Raw genomic sequence first — 26,657 nt, forward strand, 5'->3', positions numbered from 1 at the left:
AGTCATCAGGCCATACCCATGAAAGCTGTGCAACAAAGGGTTGACTTTGCAAATCAGATTCTAACAATGGTCGACAACGACAGATTTGATGTGAGCTGCATCTGGCTCACAGATGAGGCACATTTTCATTTGAATGGAATCATTAATAAACAAAACTGGAGATTTTGGGGTACCGAAAATCCTCATTTGTGTGAAAAAAATGCACTGCATTCGCCTAAAGTTACTTCATGGGCTGCGGTATGCGCCAGAGGCATTGTCGGACCATTTTTTGTACAAGAAACGATAACTGCTGAACGTCACGTTTCAATTTTGTAACAATTTATCAGCACTCAACTAGTGTTGGAGGATTGACCAGATATCGACTGGTTCATGCAAGTTTGGGGCTCGACCACATCGAACAGATAAAGTTTTCGCTTTCTTCATGAATACCTTGGAAATAGAGTAATTGCATTAGATTATCCGCAATTTACTGACACAGGAATAGCTTGGCCTCCATATTCTCCCGATCTAAGTCCTTGTGACTTCTTTCTGTGGGGCGCATTGAAAGACACTGTTTATCGAAACAATTCCGCTACTCTAGATGAGCTTGAATCGTTGATTGGTGTTGCATGTGATTCCATTTCCGTTGAGACATTGCAAGACGTGATGTCAAATTTCATTGTTCGTTTAAGCCACCTCATTGTTTCGAACTGAACATTTTGAAAAAATTGTATTTTGATTGCAAAGGCTGCTTCACTTTATTGTTTTTTTTTTTTTTTACTCCTTTCAGAGAAAGAATTTTTAGCAGCGAGCGCCATCTGTTAATGATTTTCGTAACTAAATTTTCTAAACTTTTGTATACCATTTTTTATATTTTTGCTAATGAACGTACAGTTTACCGCATAAATCTATCGATCTTAGTTGTAGAGATATTTAATTTTGAAATCAGGGCTTATTTGCTGATCACGCTGTTTATCACTGCCTAGCCATTTGCATTAGCATTCATTATATCTTTGCCAGAATTACTAAGTTTTCTTGATTCTTCCTTTAAAGAAATTTTTAATGCATCCAATTTGAAAAACAGCTCATGCATTTCTATTTCATACTTATTAAACTCTGCATTAGAACAAGTACCAAGAATGTTATCGTTTAAACAGTTCACTTCAACACTCAATGCACCAACATAATTTTCGTACACTTTAATGACAGAAAAAGAATGTTCTTGATTTTGTAAACCATTTACTTGTGAAATTAAATGAGTCAACTTACCCTTAATGATTCACTTTTGCTTTAAAATAGACTCCATATTCCTGCTGCTGTTCTCACAATCCAGACAAAATAAATCCATTTACCCTGCACGAAATGTCCTTCTATATCAGAATGTTAAAAATGTCTTGACACATCATCCAACTATTGCGCTGGCCATAAATCCATTTACCCTGCACGAAATGTCCTTCTATATCAGAATGTTAAAAATGTCTTGACACATCATCCAACTATTGCGCTGGCCATGTTATTGGATGGAAAGTAGACACAAACGTTCGTTATTGCGTTTATTGGCTGTGAGAAGAACAAGTTCATACAATAGATATACAGGTAGTTCGGTGCTCGCAGATGCCCTCTTCCAGAGAACAAAATCAAAATTTACATAAGGCGCGAACACTTACCCATCCACAGGCGGTACTGGGTGACCTTTTTTATCCTGTACTTTAGTTTATATATGTCTAGTGTTCTTGTTTATATATGGCTGAAAATGACAATATAACTATAAAATCTGCTTTTGCAGACAAAACCTCTGATATAAACCTTTCTTCTCAAAACAAGGAAACCCAGAGGAAATCGATCAAAGGAGCAGAAAGGAATCCTCCATCGAGTGAGGTAGAAATTACCTCTACTCAAGTTAGTCAATCACCATCTGGAGAAGGGCAGGAAGCTAATAAAAGTATGACTGCCTCTCTAGATAAAATCAAAATGAAAAAGAGAATGTCTTGAGCACGAAAAAAGGAAATCTGCCCGAGAAATGGAAATTGTGAAAGGTACTTAGGTTGAAAAAAAACCGGAGGAAAAAGGTGAAAAAAGACAGTCTCAAAGAATATAACAGAATACAGCCCTGAAGACTGCCAAAAGAGACAGACCTGAAGGTTATACCTTCAGGGAGGCTCTCATGGTGGTCAAGATGGCTGTAATCATTTAGGGACATCCTGAAAAATGTTTATTGGAGGAACAGGTCAGTGATCTTGGAACTTCTGATAATGTTGATTAGTTTAGGTATTCTCAATACTAAAGAGTTACACCTGAGCTCTTTTAAGAGGCTGTTAGACTTTATAAACAATGTGGGTTACCCAAACAAGTGGAACTAGAAAACATTGGGTTTGGTGCATTTGGCACAAAATGCTATTTAGCAGAGGTGCCTGGATACCCCTCAAACTCAAGAAGAAGTAGGTTATGTTATTTGAATATGACAAAGCACATAAAGGCTATCTGCCTAAGGAGAGATGCCTCCGGTGAGGACTTTCTAAGAGAAACTGGCTTGAATTCTTATTACACATGGAAAGACTTTCTTCATCGACCTCCCCTTGCATTTTTCTCTATAATATACAGCGTACAACATAATCATGATAAAAATAATTCCGCATAAATAACTTCAGAATTAGATTAGGAATAAGAACCAAAGTTTTGAAAAATGGTTAATTAGATTTAAGTTTTATTATTTTTAATTTTACAACTATAAAGTTTTCGGAAATAAAATCACAGATTGTAACTGCACAAAAGTTTGATTTTAATTAATGTGATGGCTTTGTTTAATGTATTGATGCAATTTTTATTACCTGACATAAAATTCCTTAACTTAATAATTAACTCACCTATTTTCAAAAGTATTCAATCTGTTTCTTGTTGTCTGTAATAAATTATTGACACAGACAAAGCCTACTTTTAGTTAAACTACTACTAGTTAAATGTTGGTTCAGTAACAACTTTTATTATGAGATATTTCTCTCGGTTGACTTCCAGAGCATATCCATGTGCTATGAATAAGACATGTGGCTTGAACATCCTCCTTTAATGCAATGAACTTTTCTCACATCATAATATCAAGATCAGACATACTACAGTTAGACAGTTCTATGAGTCACACTGGCACATTCAGCAGTGTCTTGGAAGTGAATATTGAAATTTTCTTTTAAATTTTGCAAGTGGCTTGTATATAACAATGTATCTTTTGAAGAAGTACAATCCTTTTCAATAAAGAACAGTCACATTAAGTCATCAAGGTAATGGAATTTTTTTCAATTGAGTGTTGATTTAAAACAAGTCAATTGTAGAATGAAAACCAAAAATAATCTCAAGGATAAGCTTCTAGTTTCAATGAGATTGATGTCTCTTTGCAGTTATTCAGCCAAGTAGAATGTATGCTTTTTGAATTTTATTAATTATGTCTCTAAGGAGTTGTCAGCTTTTTAGAAATGTCTATAAAATGCTTCAAACAGTTACTTTCAGAGAGTCTGTGTACCTGTGGGTGAAGCAAATTGTTATAACTTTATCATTGTGATCACATGTTTATGCAAAAAAGATGGTCATTTAAAGCTTTAGCTTCCCCCCCACACACACACACACTGCTGTGATGCATAGTATTAAAACAGTCTGAAACTGTTCCTGAATATTTTTGACCATCATAAGAAGCTGCAGTAATGTTGAACACAAGAATATTATACTGCTGGAAAGTGTCTTCTAAACAAGTGTCTAAATTTGCTCCTCGTGTGTATATTTCAAAAGGCTTTGTGCAAAAAAACTTCTATTCCTTTTTTAACATCACTGCAATAACTTACATAGGTCATTAAAATACTGTTCCTTCTAAACGTCAATTCATCCAGCTCTATGGCAAATTTATCAACCCTTAATTCGTAGATCAGCTATAGTTCAATCATTTTTGCTATTTCACATCTACCACATTCAATGATAATGTTATTAAGCAGCAGATTTTGTAAAATTGGATATGGATTCATTTTCAGGACTCTAGTTGTTACTTTCAAACTACTGGTAGTAATAAATTTTCACCAACTGTGTATGGATACTTAATTTTCCAATTGAATAGGAATATTATATGAAGCTTAGCCTCCTTGTTCATAATTCATAGATGTTGATGTGTCAAAAATTATTTAATTCCTCTCTCTGAATGCATTAAAAATTAATCTTTGAGGTTTTTAAAGCATTCCAAACTGTTTTCTTTCCATGTATGGATTCTTGTTAAATGATCTTTCATTAAAGGCTGGTTGAAGCCTAAATGATCTCTGCATTTAAGATATAATAAAATGTTTCTAGCATTATTTTTTTTAAATAAATAGGTAATGAATGCATCAGTTGTATATAAATCCCTTTACATTAATGTGGATGTAAGAAAGGATTTTTCATAATTTTGATAGCTAATTTACTGTTTATAAGCTTCTGCATTTCATGTATTATGAGTATATGAATTCTTGTCTTTTACTCTAATAGTTATTTATTTGTATAAAATTTCTAATATTTTTTTAATTCTTTAAAGTGTTATAAATGAAGATCTTCAGCCATTTGAAAAAGGCATAACGAAACAAGATATTTTTGAGAGCAAAAGCAGAGGTATCCATTATCAAGTAATAAAGCATGAATTATATCGTGAAAATGAATGCATGTTTCCTTTCAGGTATTTGTCCTATTATTTTAATTTATTTATAATTAACTTTCACGCTATATAATAAAATCTTTGAACATTTACTGGCTTTTATTCCTTACTAATATTAAAATATTTTACTATGTTTCATTAAAAATTTGATAAAGAGATCATGAAGTACTCCATTTTAATATTTTTTAGCTAATCGGTTGCAAAATGATTTTTGGTGGATTAATGAAATTATTTTTACTGAAATTTGCCATTTTATTTGATGTGATACATTTCGAAAGCCTACTTTATTTGATTCATTTCTTTAATTAGAACCACGTTTTTGAAACAGTTCATTAAAAAACATAACTTACAGAGTTGTTTTGAAATACTCATTAAATGCTTTATATTGACCCAGTGACTCTGTTGTATTTTATATATGTTGGGTATGTGCTCAGTGATGATTACCAAGATGTACACAAACATCGTTTATTCTACATTGCTCATCTACTATTCTATATTACAGTTATGATTAAAGATAATAATAGATACAGTTACAACATCTCCCTTTTTTATCAAAAATAATAATAATAGTAAAATTAAACATATTCTTTTAAATAATAAGGTTTCTTAACAGTCCTACCAGATTGAGTAACATAGTTATGTCCATTTGAAAAAGTTGATGATACTATACCTTTTTCACTATTTGGTGACACAACACTTCTGTTAGGTTTTGAAGGACTTACAGGCACATCTAAATTTGTATTGCTCCTGTTACTCTCAGGTATCTCGGTTTCATCTATAACTTCATTCTCACAGTTGTTTTGTATTGCAAACTCATCCCAATTAGTTCCTTTAAGAAGGTCTCTTCTGTTCCTTTCTACAGTTCTTCTATCTGTTCTTATAATCCTATATGAACATGGTCTTTCTGCTTCTTCTATAATTTTCCCTCTTTCATTTAGTTTTTTCCCTTTCTCTTTTATGTAAACATGATCTCCTCTTTTCAGTGGTTTTTAATGGTCTTGCATTCCTATCATAATAACTTTTTTGTAAGGTTTGTCTCTTCAGTAAATGTTGTTTATGGTCTTCATATTGTTTAGCTTGGACGAAATTCTGTTTTATAGGCATCAATCCATTTACTTTTCTTCCAAACATCAATTCTGAAGGTGATTTAATTTCATCTGAAATAGGAGAGTTACGATATTCCAGTAATACTAAATATGGATCCTTATTGTCAACTACAGCTTTTTCTAACATTCGCTTGACAGTTTGAATATGTCTTTCAACCATTCCATTAGATTGTGGGTAATTTGGACTTGAAGTTCTGGTTTCAAAATTCCATCTTCTTGCAAAGTCTTTAAATTTCCTGCAATTAATTATATTGTGGACCATTATCCGAATATGCTATTTTCAGAATACCATGTCTTGCAAAAATTGATTTCAATTGCTTTATCACTGTTACACTTGACAAATCTTGCAAATGTCCAATTTCATCATATTTGCTAAAATAATCTATAACTATTAGATAATCCCTTCCTTGAAAGTAAAAGGGATCTGTTCCCAATACTTCCCATGGATCATTAGGTATTTCTTTAGATATCATTGGTTCTTTAGTATTAGCTTTTTGTAAACTTAAACATGTTTGACAATTCAGTACCAACTCTTCAATGTCTTTCGACATTCCTGGCCAATATAATAATATTTCTCTTGCTTTGGTCTTGCATTTTACTATTCCTAAATCACCATAATGAATTCTGCTTAATATATCTTTTCATAAACTTGGTACAACAACACAGGAATTTTTAAATATTAATCCATTTGCTTCTGATAGTTTGTCTCTGAAGTTAAAATATGGTTTTGCCAGTTCTGGTACCATACGTTTTTCATCTGGCCATCCAGTATTAATTAATTTTCTTAAAACATGTAGTTCTTCATCTTTTTCTGTTTCCAGTTGAAAAACTTCCATTTTACCATTAGGCATTGGTATACATTCTACAACTAATCCAACATGAGCTTCTATGTCTCCTTCAAAGAAATCAGATCCTTTATCAGTGAATGATCTTGATAATGCATCCGCTACAAAAAGTTCTTTTCTTGGTTTATATTTTATCTCAAACTGATATGGCTGTAATCTTATACGCATTCTTTGTAATCTTACAGGGCATTTATTTAATGGCTTTTTGAAAATTGATTCCAGTGGTTTATGGTCACTCTCCACAGTAATATATTTTCCAAATATATACTGGTGAAATTTCTCACACGCAAATACAATAGCTAAAGTTTCCTTTTCAATTTGAGCATAATTCCTCTGCATACCTGTTAATGCCTTAGATGCATATGCTACTGGTAAATTATTCTGCAGTAAGACTGCTCCTAGTCCTTGAGATGCATCTACAGATAAAACTACTGGCATCTTTATATCATAATACTGTAAAACTGGTTTATTTACTAAGACATCTTTTAGTCTTCTCAATGCTTTTTCATGTGTTGCATCCCAGTTCCAGATAACTTGTTTTTTCAACAAATTTCTTAAACATGATGTCAATTGTGATACATTAGGTATAAATCTAGAAACATATGTAATCATTCCTTGGAAAGTTTCCAATTCTTTCATATTTTTGGTGGTTTTATATCTAGAATAGCCTTAATTTTGTCTTCATCTGGTTTTAAACCATCTTTAGAAAATATATGTCCCATATATTTCACTTCATTCAGCCCAAATTTACATTTATTTAAATTAAATTTAACATTCTTTCATCTGGCTCTGTCCAACAACTTCTTTAATCTTAAATCATGTTCTTTTTTATCTCTACCCCAAACTAATAAGTTATTTATATATATTTGAACTCCTTCTAAATCACTAAAAATTTCAGAAAAACTTCTGTGGAAAACTTCTGGTGATGAACTCAGTCCATATGGCAACCTCAAAAAACAATATCTACCAAACGGAGTGTTAAATGTAGTAATGGCAACCTCAAAAAACAATATCTACCAAACGGAGTGTTAAATGTAGTAATGGCAACCTCAAAAAACAATATCTACCAAACGGAGTGTTAAATGTAGTAAATTCATAACTTGAATCTGACAGTTTAATTTGCCAAAATGCTTTGTTTGCATCTAAAATACTAAAGACCTTTGCATTTATCATTTGAGATGAAATTTCTTCAAAGGTTGGTATGTGATAATGTTCTCTCAGTATATTTTAAGTAAGGTGCTGAGGATCTAAACACACTCTTAAATTACCATCCTCTTTCCTTACTACCACTAATGAATTCACTAATTCTGTTGGTTGGTTAACTTTCTTTATAATACCATCTTTTTCCATTCTTGATAATTCCTTTTTTAATGGATTTAATAAGCTATAATTTTCCTACAGGGTTCTATTTTACCAACAGCTCCTGGTTTTAATTTAATATGATATGTATATCCAGTTAAATTCCCAGTTCCTTTAAACAAATCTTGATATCCTTTTAAAGATTCTGGTAACTTTTCATTAGAATCAGGATTTACTGTACAAATCCTTTGTATAGGTTTAATTTTTGCAATGTAGGTAAACCTAAAATAGCTGGAACAGTTTTATCACATGCTACGACTTGAAATTCTACTTCATCCTTGTTCCCTTTTGATGTTTCACATAATAATTTACATTTTCCGACTACATCAATTGTAGTACCATTCTAATTATTTAGAGTGACTTTTGATTTAGTCAAACATTTATCTCTTAAATTTAATTGTTTCAATTTAGGCAATGGTAGCACATTACACTGAGCTCCAGTATCCAACTTAACAAATAAATATTTAGATATGTTTACTTTTAGTTTTTCAAACCATTCAGTTCTATTTTTAGAAAATGGATCTGTATCTTCTACTGACCCTAAAATATATTCATTACTATTATTATGCAACTCATGCTCTAAATTATTCTGTGCAACATTAACATTTTTATAAGTGCACATTTTAGAAAAGTGATTTTTCTTTTTACAGTACAAGCAAATCTTATTATAAGCAGGACAGTTGTATAACTTATGAAAAGTTCCACATTTTCTACATAGTTTTGGGTTATTGTATTTATTTCCTTGATAGTTTGAAGAAGATTTAGTACTTTGTTGCTTTTGTTTTACATGATAGTTTTTCTTACAAGGCTGACTTTTTTCCTTTGCAGGTAGAAATTTATTATGTTTGATCGCTTCTATTTTATTTTCTTCAGTTAAAGTTTTCAGCTGAAGTTCTGCTAATACAGAAGCTTTACACATTTTAATACATTTCTCCAATGTTAACTGATCTTCCCTTAATAATCTATCTTTGAGATTTTTATTTAGAATTCCACTTACTATTCTATCTCTTATTAAAGATAGTTTTATCTTCTAATTCTGCAAATCCATAGTTGCTACTTAATTTCTTTAAATCGGTTAAGAAATCATCAAATGATTCACCTACATGTTGTGTTCGACAGAAAAATATGTCTATCAACACTTTCGTTTGCTTTCGGTATGCAAAAATTTTCGAAAGCTTCAATTACTTTGTCAACATCCTTATCTTCTTCACTTAAATTAAAAGTATTCATCTTTTCAAGTGCTTCTTCACCTATAATATGCAATAAAATAGCTACTTTAATTTCAGGTGATTTAGTAATACCACCAGCTGCTAACATATAAATTTGGGAATTTTTGTTTCCATTTCTTCCAATTTTTGCTTAAATTACCTTCAAAATTTAGATTAATTGGTGGCTTTAATCCATCCACATTTAATTTAGGGCTTTAAATAGTTTATATATACCTATTTTTAGCCACTTCAAATAAAAATATACAACGCACTTACCAGCGATAGAAGTTTCGATTTCACTGTAAACAACTTATCATGTTTTTGTTTAGAATATCTTTACTGATGCTACATGGTTCTTCAAAAAAGATTTTCTTTTTTAATCTACGACCGGCTGCGCCATGTGTTGTATTTTATATATGTTAGGTATGTGCTCAGTGATGATTACCAAGATGTACACAAACATCGTTTATTCTACATTGCTCATCTACTATTCTATAGTACAGTTGTGATTAAAGATAATAATAGATACAGTTACAGTTACATATATAACAGTGACCAAGTGCATAAAAAAGCTGAATATTGATAGATTCCTGGATTTGGTTCCCAGTAACTATACTGGCAGAATGTTTTCCCCATGTACAATGTGAATATGAAGGTAGGCAGCCTTCTGTACTTTGCCATATGCTTTTTCCTGCCTAGTAGGTAAATTTTTAATTCAAAATCTGTTGAACTAAGATTTTTTTTTTTTTTTAAGTTTGGAAATTTCATTTTTGACTTCTGTCATATCTCAAAACTTTTCTTCCACTCAAGAAATATCATAACTACCTGAATAAATGGTAATCAGAAGGTGTGATGTCACGCTTATAATTTGGGTGAGATAACACCTTCCATCCCAGTTTTTTTTTTTTTTTTTTAGTTGTTGTTGTTTTATCCAGAGTCTCTGCACAGTGTGATCTTGCGTTGTCATGCCTTGTGCCTTTTCTGTTAATAAATGATGGGATACTTTTTAGTCAATGCTTGGTTTACTCAATCCAGTTGTTAACGTTAAAGGTCCTTAGTTGTAGTTCAACCTGGTTCTGAAATCCCAAAATGGATTATACCCTGAGTATTCCATTCTGTAATCTCAAAATGGATTATACCCTGAGTCTTCAACCAGACAGACAACAGTAACTTTGTGGTTGCTAATGGAGTTTGATTGGGGGAGAGCCTTTATCTTTTATGTTTGGGATTGTCATATAGGACCTAATTGTCATCTCCAGTCACCACACAATCAAGAAATGCTTCTGTGTTATGTCAGTATAATAACAAATTACAAGTGATTGAATGATTTGCTTTGTTTTCTTCCAACAGAAAGTAAGGAACCCAAATACTTCTTCTGTTAACTTTACCAATCTGCTTTAATGTTCTTGAATGTGTTGAGGTAAGTTAAACTTATCCAGTAACTCTTTAATCATTTGACAAGGATCTACTTTCACTTCTGCCTGTAAAGCATCTTTATCAAAAGATACTAGTCTTTCTGAACAAAGTAGGTCACAAAGATCAAAATTTACGAGACTTGAACCTAGCAAACCAGCTTTGACATTTACAAACAACTAATGTTGTCGGATAGATCCCAAAGCTTCAAACTTCTTTTTGGATTTTTTTTCTTTTAACAAAGAAAAATTGTTTGCATTTTCCAAAATTTATTTAAGTCCACAATTTATGCACAATATCCAGTTTAAAGTTTTTCTTGATTAAAGGAAGATTTTGCATGCTTTTTTATTATTTCAAATTTGCTGAATCTTCTTTCATCCCAGCAGTAGTTAGTGCCAGCATTAAAAATATCTTTAACCGAATTTTTAAATTCAGATGAAATTGAACTAACTTGTATTAATGAATTATCTTTAAAAGAAATAGTTTTTAGCGTCCAGAATTATTGAAATAGCCTGGTTTTTATAACTACATACTTTTTATTAAATTTCTGGAATATTTGTACATAGCTCCCTACTCTACTGCTGTGGAAAAAGTCGTAGAGTTTAGTGAGTTGTAGAGAGATGTAATTAGTGAAAAGTTTCAGTTCTTTGAGTTAGTGAAGAGGTGTAGCAGGACAGAGTCCAATGAAGATATTGATGTAAATCCCAACAATTGTATAAATATAAGTGTACTTTGATTCATAAGGTATTAGACATTAATAACTGATGGAATAGAGTGATAGAATATTCTCATTTGTCATTTTGGTGTGATCTGGCCAAAAAGGAAAGTTTACGAATTTAATTGCAGGTAAAGCATAATAATAAAGATAAGGTACCGGAGATTAATTTTGTTTCAAAACCAGCTTGAAACAAGGTGAGTGATACAGTTCCTATTTGCATGCTATTTACGAGGGCTATCCAGAAAGTAGATTACGTTTTGGAATAAAAAAATAAACAAAGTATAGGAAACAAATTTTATTATATACAGATGAAAGCCACACTCAAATACTACTTTTCTACATAGTCACCATACAAATTAAGGCATTTATCGTAGCGATGTACGAGCTTGGAAATTCCTTCGTCGAAAAATTCGGCCGCCTGCGCCTTCAACCACTTCGTTACCTCTTCTTGCAGCTGTGCGTCGTCATCAAAACGCTGCATAGCCAGCCACTTCTTCATTGCTGGGAATAGGTGGAAGTCGCTCGGTGCCCGGTCGGGACTGTACGGCGGATGAGGAAACAACTCCCACTTAAAAGATTCAAGAACTTTATGAGTGACATTTGCCGTGTGGGGCCGGGCGTTGTCGTGAATCAACAAGATCTTAGAGCTCAACATTCCTCTGCGCTTGTTTTGAATTGCTCTTCTGAGTTTTTGGAGAGTTTGGCAATACCTTTGAGAGTTTATTGTAGTGCCTCTTTCCAGGAAGTCCACCAAAATTACACCTTTTCTGTCCCAAAAAACAGTCGCCATCATCTTCCTTGCCGACATTGTTTGCATGCATTTCTTGGGTTTTTGGGGACAACTTGTGTGCCCCCACTGCATTGATTGCAATTTCGTTTCACAGTTCACATGTTTCACCCATGTTTCGTCACCAGTAACGATGCGATCGAGTAAAGAGTCACCATCCTTATGGTAAGCGTCCAAAAAGTTCAACGCTGCAGCCATTTGCTGATTTTTGTGGTCCTCTGTCAAGATTTTTGGAATCCATCTTGCACAAAACTTGTGGTAACCAAGCTTTTCGCTGATGATTTCGTGCAACAAACTTCGCGAAATTTGTGGAAAACTCAAAGAAAGTTCCGTTATTGTGAAATTTCGATTTTCACGGACTTTAGCATCGACTTTTTCGAGAAGTTCGGCGGTCACTATGCTGGGTCTCCCACTTCGATCTTCGTCGTGAACATTGGTTCGGCCATTTTGAAATCTTATGACCCACTGACGCACTCCACCTTCAGTGATAATGTTGTCCCCATACACTTCACGAAGCTGCCGACAGATTTCTATCGGTTTACAGTTTTTTGCAGTCAGAAACCTTATTACTGAGCGCACCTCGCAGCTCGCGGGATTTTCAATTAACACAGACATTTCAAACCGTCACAGTATCTGAACGGAGCACAGCACGAACCTCTCACTAGCACGGCTAGATGCAGACTGAGCTGCGCAACGCTCTGACCCCAAGATGGCCGTGCTAGCCCCGCCCCTAGCGGACACAGACGGAAACGTAATCTACTTCCTGGATGGCCCTCGTATTTATCAACATTAAAATCAGTTTTGAAGAAACAGGAAATGAAAATGTGAAATAGGAAAATTACAGTTTTGAACCAATCTAAAGAGAAGCTCATTTATTAAAATATTATGAAATTATAAATGCACAAAGCATTGTGCAGGAATTAGAACATTCCTTAGAATACAGCAAAGCTACAATTAGGTGTAAATTGAAAGTTACTAGATTCATTCAAAATGCTGTTAAAACTGAACAGATTCCACAAATTTATGAAATCAAAACTAATTACAGCACTAACTTACCATGCATTACTTAAAAGGCTTTAACGGTGATTTATGTGAATTTATGAAATTTTAGGCTTGGTGTAAAGCTGCTATTCTCAAAAAGAACACCTTTCAAGACGTTGGGAAATTTAACTATGTGAGATCGCTACTCACCAATTCATGTGCAAAAGCCATAAGGCAATTAATTACCTTTAACCCTTTGAGATTCGGTGTGTAAAAAAAATTTTGGGGGGAAAAACAACTTTACACATGGATAATTAGCCCCTAATACAATGTTATTTCATGAAAAAAAAAAAAAAAAAAACAGTTAAACCTTTAAGGTAATTCATAGTGTGGTGAGATACCACTTGTCCCACCGCTCATCTAGAGCAATAAAATGGCATCTTTGCCTGAGCGTAAATTCTCCTAATATGCTTATCTAAAGTGGTAGTTTTAGCAACCAATGAAAATGCAAGATATAAAAAACGTTTTTGAATAATTATCTAGAAAATATATATCATATTCGCAAAATAATATTTTTTAAATTAAGTAATTTTAAAAAAAATTGCTCTCTGTACAACTTTTTAGATATTTTTTAATGATTTCATAATAGATTTGAAACGGAGAAGATTTTCACTCCAGTACTTTAGTTGTTACAGGTTTGAAAAGGAAGATATTTAGAAGGCCGTCATTTTTACTTACATTTCTCCTCTCTTTCCTCTGCTTAGGATATTTTTTATGGTGAATCACACTCACATACCCATTCAGTATTCAATGACATTTCATGTTATGGAGTTATATTTTCATTTCTTTCAGAAAAAATACTAAATATTTTTCAAGTTTCAACATTATTCCAATTTATTAAAAAATATAAATTTGCATTATAAACATATAAAATGAATATGGTACTTGAATTTAAAAATATTTGAACAGTGTTGCCATCTAGTAGCAGTATTTCCTACATGTGCGGTGGGACATATTTGCCCCACCTTTCAATTTCAACCATTCTTAATTAATATATATGAATTCAAAAAATAATTTGTATTAGAAAAGGAAACTTTCACATAAAAATATTCATTCTAACACCAAAAGTTGTTGTTTAGACGATTTAAATTGCATTAGAAATTAAGAAAAAAATCTGCTTCAAAATTAGACCTGCAAAGAATTTTATTTTACATTATTTCCATGAACGAATACTGTTGCTGCCATCTGTTATACATTTAGAGAACTAAAAGACATAATTGTATGTATTTTAAATGGAATTTTGCAATTTTCATCTGGGAGATAAAAACTGATAAAAAAAAGGTGGGATGCCTGGTGTCCCACCGCCTGTCAAAAGGTTAACTGGAGAAAATTATAAAAAAGGCCATCTAAATTTTAACTGACCAATTTGGAAAAAAAAGAAATATTAGTGCCTATATGAACATTCTTCTATCCATGGAGCCTGTAAATCATTCAAGTGATGTATTAAGTTTAAAGAAATAAATTATATGATAATGTAACAGTTCAAACTAGAAGTGTAGAAACATTAGATATTAATTTTTATTCTTATGGTAATCTATTACTGCTCGTTTTATATAAATGTAGACCACAAGATTTAGTATCACAGTTTAGTAGAGAACAGAATTCTGCCAATGGGTTGATATTCTCATGTTTATTGTCATTTCTAAAGAAAAAAGTAGAAGTGGTAGAAGAAAATGGCTTCAGTGGTGATGCTTAATAGATCAGTTGAAAGGTGTATATGTGATTTTTGTTCCTAATCTCATCTTCCAAAGACTGAAGTATTACAAAGAAACATAAATCATTATACAACTAATTCAAGTGTCATTAAAAAAATCACAAAAAAGAACATTTTATAAGGTGAAATTCGTTAAATGTAGCATTTGCAAATCTCAGTTTCATCTAGAAAGCATGTGTGACTTATCAAACATGCAAGAAAATAAAAGCAGTAAAAATGAGTAGAACACAAGCAGAGTAAAAGAAACAAACATTAGCACACTGTTCCTCGAAATTTCTGAGTAAACAAATTCCTAATGATTTGATTTATCAAACTTTGAGAGCCCAACTCATTGGATATTATGTCAGATTAAGTGTTAGAATGTTGTGTTATCCTGCATCTGAAAGATCTTATATATGTCTATTTCTAGAAAGGCAGAATTGCTAGCTATTGTAGAGAAAGATTAAGAATTCGCATCTTTGCATCTTCAAATCTGCCAGTGACAGAGTTTAAAAAGAAAAGACTTACTCTAGAAAATAAAAGTGAATCTACCTTGATTGTCAAAGCACTCAAAATTAAAACCATATGTTCCAGCTCAATAGTGAGGCCAGTCAGAAAAGTTATAAGTATGTTACACAAGGAAAGATTTGATTTATCTAACAATAGTGATAGTGACATAGCAGAAGTGCAGATTTTAATGGGAAATTATTATTTTAACTGAAAAAGTGCATTGTTTAACTAAATATTAGTATTGCATGAAGGGATATTTGATTGAGCATTGAGTGACAGAGTGGGGGGAGACTGTAAGTAGCAAAGTTCTTCCGAGGAAAATTTGATGGGTTTGTTTATACAAGTTCATTCAGTAGAGGAAGAAAATATTGAAGACATTTGTCAGCTGTGTTAAGTTGAAAGTCAGGACTTGCTAATTGTATGTCAAAAAGGAATGAGTGCAGTAAACACACTATTAAGCAGTTTGAAGATAATTTGCATTGTGTAGATGGGAGGTATGAAGCATGCTTGTTCTGGAAAAGAGTCCTTACAATTTGGAAAATAGTTTAGGTTTAGTGAAAAGGCAAGTTAAAAGAGTATAGCAAGAGTTTAAAAAAAAATGACAGCTTTGTGAGGGAACACATAATAGAGATAATTAAGTATCAAATACAAAAAAGCAGTATTCAAGAGTGTAGGGATACAAAAAAGGGATATTTATATTTTGGACAGAGGTCCTTAAAGATTAAAAAGGTACTCAAATTCAAATGGTATTTAATTACAGCATTTGAGAAAGGAATCTATTGTTAAATGATTGTTTAGAAAAAGGCCCAAACCTAACTCTGAATATCTTGGATATTTTTTTTTAATTGAAATCAGATTTTATGACAGCATAGAAAAGGGATTGTTGATGAGTGGGATAACAAAGAAGGACTGGCAGTATTTAAAATTTTTGTGTTTTCGTGATAATGGTAGTGAGGACGAAAATTATGCAAATTAACACTAAAATTATCAAATAAGCAGAGTATTATTTCTGTTCGTTGCTTTCATTGAGTGCAACAATCAAATATTGTTTAAACAAATGCTCCAAAGCAAATAAAGAGTATTTCAAACTGTTAAACAGCTTTTTCAACACTACCCGACATTGAGGATGCAACACCAAGAAGGAGTGGCTAGAAGTGATGAAACTTTGCAAACCCAGAGAGAGACAGCAGCGAACAATAAGTGATCTTTATTTCAAAGTGGTATGCGTAATTCACAGCTGAGAACAGTATCAGCTAAGTACGTTGTATGACCACCTTGGACGCTGATACACAAAGCAACATGTCTAGTTACAGAGAGTACAGATGGTGTCATGAGGAATGGCTTGCCATTTCCTGTCAACCATTTGCCACAGTTCATCTTAACTTGGCAATGGCAGGGTATGGAAATGGCATCTAATCGCATCTCAAATATGTTCGATTTGTGTGAGACTGGGAGAGAACGGAGGCCAGGGAAGCATTTCTACACCTTGCAGAACACGTTCGCTGATGCAAGCAATGTTTGGTTGGGCGTTATCCTGCTGATGAAGGACACTGGGCATCCCTGAAGGTAGGGGAGTATCACAGGCCACAGCACATCATCCACATATCATAGTGCCCCGAATACGAACTACAGATGACCTGTAATCATTTGCATTTGCACCCCAGACCATGATGCTGCGTTGTTACGCAGCAGGCATTCCACAATTGCTGCCGGAATGGACCTGTCTCCACATCAACGTCACATTCGTATGTGGCAACTGTCATTGGAGAAACAGAAACATGACTCATCAACACGACTGTGGGCCATTCCATCATCCATATCGCTCAAACCCTGCACCATTGCAAATGTTGGCAACTATGATGTGGAGTCACTAGCCACCAGTCGGTGGCAAATGGTGTCCGCCGATAACATCGCGGAGAAAACAACGCAATGCGAAAACGTCGTGCTACAAAACATCGTGGGAGAAAGCATCGCAATTCTAAAACATCGTCGTGAAAATAAAGCGGTTCAAAAACTTCGCAATTTAAAAACATCATGGTAAAAAATAAAGTATCTACAGATCATCGCAGACATGCTTTTATTGCAACTTATAGCACTTGATAGAATTTTAAACTGACATAGCTAACTAACAAAGGCCATTAATAAATCATTTTTATAAAGTTTTTACTGGTAATTTTTCATGAAAAGTATAATCTATAAGTTGCATTTAATTTTCTATTCTTAAATTTCCTTCTTACATTTTCAGCAAAAATTTATTAGTTAATAAAAAAATGTGAAAGTAAAAATTATCTTTCTTTCCGTCTTGCGCTCACAAATCATTATGGGAACATCAGGGTTGCCACGCTATCTGGAAAACCGGAAAAAGTCAGGGAATTCGGAAATTGACCAAAAAATTCAGGGAAAAGTCAGGGAATTTAAGTGTTTTAGTCAAAATCTGGAAAAGTCGTCAGGGAATTTCATACAACGATCCCGCCAAAAAAGGCGAGTTTCGCGCCGACGTTGGAAGAGATCACTTTTTTGGCGAATTGTGTATCACGTGAGTGTCATTCGGGCAGCTGGCATAGAGCCAATTTTCGCAGCTCCTATTTGATTGTCTTTTAGAAAGGCAAATCAAGTTTCCCGCAACTTTTGGTTTCCAGTAACCTCGAGAATCGCATGTGCAGTGCATGAACTAAAGAAAGTACCTGTTCTCGTATAAAACAAAATGGGTTTAATCCTAGTATACGGTACCATGAAGGTTAGAATTAAAAAAATATGTATTGTAAAGAAGGAAAACCTCTCTGCAACAGACGTGGCTCGGTTCCATCATAGCGAGAAACAGCTGTGCATGCGCGATATATCTGTCGCCAAAGCTCGAAACCGGTGTCGAAGGTCACGTTATCAAGAGTTCATAAAATGAATATCGTTTAAAATTTCTTTAAACTCTAAAGGAAAAGAAAATATTTTTGGCGCAAGTGAATTAATTCATGGATTAGTTATTTTGACAAGGGGAAAAAAAATCTACGAAAATACGTTTTAAAAATTATTGCGAAAAATCCAAGGAAAAACATTCTTTGATAAAACGTTTTGTTGGAAAATATAGCTTATTTTTAAACCTTTTACTGCATCATCTCTCCTCCTTGAAATGTTTATTTAGTTTAGTCCTTATTTTAATGTAATATAGTAGTTACTTCTACTTCTTTTTCTTGCTGCCACTGTTTGCATTGAGAACGGACTGTTTCAACCTAATTGAGATGCAAAAACGAAACATGATGTTACGTCATCTGAAAAACCGATTCGTGCCGATAGCTGATTGGTTGCCATGAGATGACGTCATTCCTACTTCTGCTATAAGTATATCGCGTCGCTCTAGCTCAACCCTTCTAGTTCCTGCTTACCCGGCACTTGAGTGAGCGGTTTCCAGCCCCTTTAGAAGGATGCATGCAGTCCGGTGATTAAAGTGCATTGGTTCTGGTTTGCGAGATGATGGTTCCAGAGGCTACCATGTGAGTGACTGCCGTGGGCGGCATCCATGTTCTTCAATAAAGGCGGCAATTAAAAATACGTGAGCGGCGACTCCTTGTGCAAACGGGGTTAGGCCTGTTTTAAGTGATTTCAAGAACTTCATTTAAATTTTCAGGTGTTTTTCTTGACCATTGATTATGGACTTATTGAATGGGTAGCCAGCTTTATTTTTAGGCCGCATAATTACTGTTTAGGACATTTTTGTTTGTATAGAATGCCAGTGTTTTGGAGACCAGGTAAAAATATTTGATGAATGATGGTTATATTATATTTTTCCTAAGACTCTAATATTGTTGACATTTATTTTCTGTGTTTTTATTCTTTATTATATTGTTAATAAATTGGTTAAGTTCAAAATCTTTTATTGTCTTCAATGTCTGCACAACATATCTCAGGGAGCTTTTATTGCTACTACTGCTAAATGTTTAATTTCTTTAAACTTTAAACTTTGCTTTAGCATCATTTTGGTTATGGGCCACCAGCTCCTGAGTTATTTTTAGTGCAGACTTTTGAAGTTTAAAGTTAATTTAGGACTTAAGAGATTGGGGGGTGGTTTTTGTTAAAATTCAAATATGGCTACTGTTAGTGTCATGCATAATATTGCTAAACTTGATGCATGTAATTATTTTACATGGTCCAAAGATATGAAGTTTGTCTTGAATGAAAAAAATGCATGGCTTTTGGTCAAAGGTATTGAAAAATGTCCTGATTTAGATGATGTTAAGGGTATTGCAAAAGAAATTATTGCCGACTATCAAAATAGAAGTCGATTGGCATTATCGTTAATTTATATGAATGTAAGCCCTGAATATAGAAATTTGATATGTGAAATTGATGACCCGGTAATGGCATGGAATACGCTTGCCAAATATTTCCAGCCAGATTATTGGTCAAGACATATGTCCCTGTTTTCAGAGTTCTTAAATTGCAAAATTAAACCAAATGAAAGTATTAGTTTCTTTTCTTCTAGATTAAAACGGGTTACTGAACAGTTAGCTGATATTAATCAGGCTGTAAGAGATGTATATATATGTTTCCAGTTTCTTAGGTTCCTTCCAGATAAATTTGATCAAGTAGTTCAGAATATTTTGAGGTGGCCAGATGAAAAGTTCATTTTTAAAAATGTTGAACTTGAAATTCTAGCAGAGGAAACGCGTCTTAATTTAAGAGAGATAGATAGGGAAAACTCTAAGACTATAGAAGTTCAAAGTACTCACTGTGAACCCAAATTTAAGCAGATTAAAAGGCTCAAGTGTTATAAATGTGGCCGTCCAGGTCATATTCAAAAATACTGTAGAATGAAAGGTATTTTTTCCAGATCACCATCACCTGCTTCTTCTGTTTCCTCAGCCATATCTAGTAGTAATAAAACATCTTCTAAGTGTAAGAATAAACCCAAGTTGAGTAAGAGTAAAAATAATTCCCATGCACAGTCCCATTTTATAGCTCAAGCCAATGTTAACAATTTGGAAGAAAATGATGATAGTTGGATTTTTGATATGGCTGCATCTCATCATTTTTGTAAAAATCGTGAATTGTTTGATACTTTTTCTCCTGTGAAAAATGAGAATATGCTAGTAGCTATTGATGGGGTAACTTTTCCAATTCATGGGAAGGGTACTGTTAAAATGAAATTTGGGGATACGGTTATTTTGCTTAAAGATGTGTTATATTCACCTGAACTGAGACGAAATTTAATATCTGGACCTAGGGTGGATATCAATGGAGCAAGATTTTATGGTAAAAATGGGCAAATTAAAGTTACTGATGATGAGAATTCAACTTTGTACAAGGCTAAGTTGATAGGAAGTAACTATCATGTGTTCCCGAAAATAATCAAAAAGGGGGGCAAATCTGTAAAATTTGAGGCATCCACAGTTCAACATAATAATAGTGAATTATGGCATGGTCGGTTTGGTCATATAAATTATGATACTGTTGTCAGGACTAGTAAGAGACATTCAGTTCGAGGTCTTCCTGTTTTAAAGCACTCACCTAATTTGTTTTGTGAACATTGCCAAATCAATAAGCAAAGACGAATCTCCTATAGACCTTTAGAAGGTATTCAAGTAAAGAGACCGCTTGAAAGGGTTTTCTCTGATGTATGGGGACCTATTAACATTCCAGGTAGGAATGGTGAACGTTATTTCGTTTCCTTTATTGACGAATATTCTCGTTATGTGGTAGTATACCCCATTGTGGAGAAAAGTCAGGTGTTTGAAGTATTTGAAAGGCATATAGCATGTGCGGAAAGATCTTTGAACCTTAGATTGAAATACTTTAGGACTGACAATGGGCGAGAATATGATAATGATCAATTCAGGTCATATTGTAATAAAAATGGTGTAAAGCACGAATTTACAGATGTCTACACTCCAGAACAGAATGGAGTTTGTGAGAGATTTAATCAGACAGCTCTCAATAATGTACGTGCAATCTTACATGATAGTGGAATGAGTTCCGAATTTTGGTCAGATGCAGTAATGTATTTTGCATATTCATTTAATAGAATTTGTCATAAGGGCCAAGATAGAACCCCATTTGAATTATACACTAAGCGGAAACCATCAGTACGTCATCTTAAGGCATTTGGAACGATTGCCTATGTGGGAATTCCAAAGGCTAAAAGAAATTCTAAACTTGATCCAAAGGCAACAAAGGGCCGATTGATTGGGTACAGTGTACGAACAAAAGGGTACAAGATTTGGTTGGAAAATGAGCAAAAGGTAGTAGAAACCCTAAATGCTACTTTTAAAGAGTCAATTGGAATGCAGAAAAGTGGCAGTGGAGCTGCACTGGGCACCCTTCCTGATTTGGAATCTGAAGAAAGGGTAGAGTTCCAATCTACTGACACTCCAGTTGGCTATTTTCCTGAAATAGAGGAAAGAACCGATACCAATGTACCTTCTTCTACAATTGGCACTGACACTCAATCTACATTGAGACAAGTAACTTGGCTTCGTAAACCTGTTCCAAGGCCAGACGGCACTCGTACGGATGTGTATTATTTTGAGAGGGGGTCTAATCAAAGACTACGATCACCAAATGATGTAGAAAGGTATTGCACTGAACATAATATTCAGTATGATCCTACCTTGTTTGATTTCACGGGAAGCAGTACTTATAGTGGTGAAATCGACCCAACTGGTACTCTTTCAACGTCGTATACCTGAGATAGCTGACTAGATGTTTCAATTCCAAACACTTATAACCAGGCAATGAAATCTGCAGAAAAGCTTAAATGGATAGAGCAATGGAAGAGGAAATGGCCAACATGCGAAAGCATAAGGTATGGCATCTTGTTCCACTTCCTAAAGACAAGCCTCCACTAGGTTGCAGGTGGATTTTCAATATTAAACGTGACGAATTTGGAAACATTGTTCGTTTTAAAGCTCGTTTAGTGGCTCAGGGTTATCGGCAAATTAAATACGATAACTATGATGAAACCTACTCTCCTGTAGTCAACTTTTCAGTAATAAGGCTCTTTTTCTCCCTTTTAGTTGCACACCTTGGATGGGCAAATATACAGTGTGACGTGAAAAGTGCCTATCTCTACGCTCCTCTATCAGAGGAAATTTACATGTCCCAACCTCAGGGTTTTGTGGAGCGAGATAAAAGAAACTTTTGTGTGTCGCTTGGATAGAGCCTTGTATGGTTTGCATCAGAGTGGCCGATTATGGTACTACGAGTTGGATAGAACACTATGTAACCTAGGGTTTATCAAGTTTGAGTGGTGCAATTGTGTCTATCGTTTTAAAGATTTTGTCATTCTGTTGGTTTATGTTGATGATATAGTTGTGTTTGGAAAAAGTGAAGTTCAGGCCAAAAGGATATTAAAAGTCCTGAGTTCACATTTTGATTTGAAAATTTTAGGTAAAACAAGAAAGCTTCTGGGTGTGGAGTTTGAATATGAGAACAATAGTGTTTTAATTCATCAGCAATTATATATAGAAGACATAGTTGATCGATTTAAGTCTTTTAAAATACAAATTACTTCCCTTCCAATAGTTAATACACTAAGCGGAAACCATCAGTACGTCATCTTAAGGCATTTGGAACGATTGCCTATGTGGGAATTCCTAAGGCTAAAAGAAATTCTAAACTTGATCCAAAGGCAACAAAGGGCCGATTGACTCAAAGTCTCAAAGTCCCAGTACACAGGAAGAAACGACTGAAATGATGAATTATCCTTATAGAAATGTTTTGGGATGTCTCTCGTTTCTTTGCAATCGTACTCGTCCGGATATAGCTTATGCTGTTAATATATTTTCTCAGTTCCAAAGCAATCCTGGTAAGTTTCACTGGGAAGGATTACTTAAACTGTTAGGGTACGTTTCCAATACCAGACAGCACAAACTCAAACTGGTATGCAAGGAACTGAAGCTCAATATATATTTAGATTCGGATTTTGCTTCAAGCAGGGATGATATGGTGTCTATTGGTGGACAAATAGCTTTGTTGGGAGAATCACCTGTATCTTGGCGTACATTTAAAGAAAGGGGAGTGAGTTTATCTACTATGGAGGCTGAATTTATCTCCATGACTGAATCAGCAAAAGAATTAGTTTGGTTTAAAAAAAACATTTTGGATGAATGCATTCAGTTTAAGATTGCAAGTAACTATGTTTCGAGGCCAATATTGTTTGCTGATAATATGGCTGCTATATGTTTTACAAAATCACCCATTGAAAACTCGAGGACAAAACATATAGATGTGAAACTATTTTTCATTCGTGATCTATTGAACAGGGAAATTTTTGATTTAAGATATGTCCCAAGTAAAGATAATCTGGCTGATCCCATGACAAAACCGCTGACTAAGCATAATCTGATAAGATTTTGTGGAACAATTTTCTTATGAAATTTGTTTTTGTGTGTATTTAAATTAAGAGTTTTGTTAATTTGAAAATATGTTATAAGTCATATATGATGGATATTAGGTAAATGTAAAATTGTATAGTGTAGAATGTTGTATGAGTGACCAGGGCCCTGGATTAAAGTATTGAGTGTGTGATCATATATATGTCTTTGTATTGTTCTGTAACATGTTGGACTTTCTTGCTACGGTAAAATTTTTGAATAATGGGATAAGATTTTCCCAAAGAAAAATTTTCTTAAAAATTTCTGAATGAAATTGTGATATTTATTTATTCTTGTTTTGAATTTTGTAAAGATACTGGCATTCGGTTTTTATTTCAGGTCGGAGATGATGATGTGGGGGGCATTTGTTGGAAAATATAGCTTATTTTTAAACCTTTTACTGCATCATCTCTCCTCCTTGAAATGTTTATTTAGTTTAGTCCTTATTTTAATGTAATATAGTAGTTACTTCTACTTCTTTTTCTTGCTGCCACTGTTTGCATTGAGAACGGACTGTTTCAACCTAATTGAGATGCAAAAACGAAACATGATGTTACGTCATCTGAAAAACCGATTCGTGCCGATAGCTGATTGGTTGCCATGAGATGACGTCATTCCTACTTCTGTTATAAGTATCTCGCGTCGCTCTAGCTCAACCCTTCTATAATGAAAGCTCAAGACCACTATGAGCTAAAAGTTGACAGTATAGAAACTCATAAGAGTTTAACTGCATTACTTAATGCCAAAGGAGTGAAATATCACTCATTTATTTTACCCGAAAACAAGAAGGTTAAAGTTGTTATACGCAGCTTACCGATCGACACGCCAACCTCAGAGATATCTGATGAACTGATAGATAGAGGTTTCCCAGTTGAACGAGTCTCGCAATTAGTAAGACGCAGAAATGGAGAAAAATTTAATCTGCCCCTGTTTCTAGTTATTTTGAAGAGGAATGAAAAAGCGAGAGGGATACATAATATAACTAAATTATGTTTGCTGAATGTTAAAGTAGAAGCTTACAAAGGAAGGAAAGGGCCGGTACAATGCTTTCGGTGTCAAGCATTTCATCATGCCCAGGCAGGATGTATGCATGACCCGAAATGCATGAAATGCGCTGGCGATCATTATTCAAAAGACTGCCCCAAGCCAAGAGAAGATAAACCTAAGTGTATAAATTGCCAATTAGATCATACAAGCAACTACAGGGGTTGCCCGAATTTTCCCAAAATAAATACTCAAAATCCGCCTTTGAAGAATTTCAGTGATAGAGTAATTATCAATAAATCTTATGCCGCCGCTGTTGGCGGGCAAACAATGAATACTCTAGATGAAGCTAGAAGTATTTTTGAAGGGCTTAAAAACCTTGTTGAGGCTATTAAGGCTTCCGGCATTCTACAAGTAAATTTAGCTCCTAGCGCCAATGCTAGTAGTTTCAACGCGGTCAATAATGAACCCAATCATGGATAGGAAAGATAATAATTTTAGGCCAATCAAGATGTTAGTGTGGAATGCTAACAACATAAGAGGAAAGAAAGATGAGTTGGAGGACTTTATGTATGAGAACGACATTGATATTTGCCTGATCTCCGAGACGCACATCACCCCAGGAGACAGAGTTAGCATCAAAAATTATAGAACCTACCGATGTGATAGGTTACATCACAGAGGAGGTGGAGCACTCATCTACGTTCATTGTAAATATTCATCTTGTTTAATTTCGACTGAAAGAGACAAGGGCTATGAAATTGTGATTGCCTCTATTAGCTTGCCTAAGATTGGAGATACCTTATTTGCGGCAATCTACAACCCCCCTACTAATAGGCTAACTGAGGAAATGTTACAAAATATTATTCCGGATTCTTCAATAATGATTGTTGGTGGCGACCTCAATAGTAAGCATAAAGATTGGGGCTGCCGTAGCACTAATCACAATGGTAAAGTACTGAGAGAGTATATCAGTAACCACCCAGTTGGTATATTTGCGCCTGACGTACCGACGTTCAGGCCCAGCAACATCAGGTACACTCCTGATATTCTAGATATCATCTTGACTAATACAGGAATTAATATGGTGCTGGAGGTTCGAGACGACTTAAGCTCTGATCATACTCCTGTGATTGCTACACTAGGGGTCACCAGTATTAATTATACGAATGTTAAGACCCATACCGACTGGAGAATGTACCACAATGTTGTGAAAGTGAGGCTCCCTAAATTAGGTGCTATGAAAAGCCCTTCTGATATTGACAAGGAGATTGATAAGTTTACTACATGTCTTAATGACTCTTACTATGAGGCCACCAAGGTTACTCAAAGGTCTTGTAAAATCGCTAAGATTCCAAGGTACGTCAAATCTCTCATAGCCGAAAGAAACAGGCTGCGAAGGAGGTATAATATCACCTGGGACCCAATTATTAAAACGGAGTTAAATAGGATCAGTAAGCATATTAAGCTTGAAATGCATAAATTAAAGTGTGAGGCTTGGAATGTTAAAATGGAGGAGTTAAACTTAGACAGTGATGCCTTCTGGCAGTTTACAAAAATGTTAAAGAGGACGCATCAGTGTGATAGGCCAATTATTGACAACGGCGTCACTGCTTATTCAGATACTGACAAATGTCAGATTTTTGCTTCACATCTTGAAAAGCAGTTTTCTCCCAATCAGACACCTCGTAATATTCACTTTGAGACCCAAGTCAGAATGAAAGTAGAAGAATGGCTAGGTGCTCCCACGGCTCTAAATGCCGATGGTTTAACTAATCCAAGAGAAGTTACGGATATTATCTCCAAATTGAACCCCAAGAAAGCCCCAGGTATTGATGGAGTTACAAATTTAATGATCAGGAACCTCCCGCGCGGTGGAATCACAAGACTTTCCAGCATTTTTAATATATGCATTACGTTATGCTACTTCCCGGACTGCTGGAAGTACGCAAAAGTTTTCCTACTACCGAAGCCTGCAAAAGACATCACTAAGG

General features: G+C 34.4%; 1 protein-coding gene across 2 annotated transcripts in view; it reads left to right on the plus strand.

Moving 5' to 3' along the window:
• The window catches only part of LOC118179673 (protein O-glucosyltransferase 1-like), a 116,412-nt gene that overhangs the window by 15,506 nt on the left and 74,249 nt on the right, over positions 1–26,657 (plus strand). For both annotated transcript variants that reach the window (XR_015038428.1, XM_085807338.1), the window contains exon 3: positions 4,520–4,657. Coding sequence is in view for 1 of the 2 variants with exons in the window: in XM_085807338.1 (XP_085663464.1) it covers positions 4,520–4,657 (138 nt within the window). In the remaining variant the exon portion in view is untranslated. The remainder of the gene's footprint in view (positions 1–4,519; positions 4,658–26,657) is intronic.

The sequence above is a fragment of the Stegodyphus dumicola genome, chromosome X1, assembly GCF_044657685.1.
Source record: "Stegodyphus dumicola isolate Sdum_Otavi_A_Nest chromosome X1, ASM4465768v1".
NCBI classification, from domain to species: Eukaryota; Metazoa; Arthropoda; class Arachnida; order Araneae; family Eresidae; genus Stegodyphus; species Stegodyphus dumicola.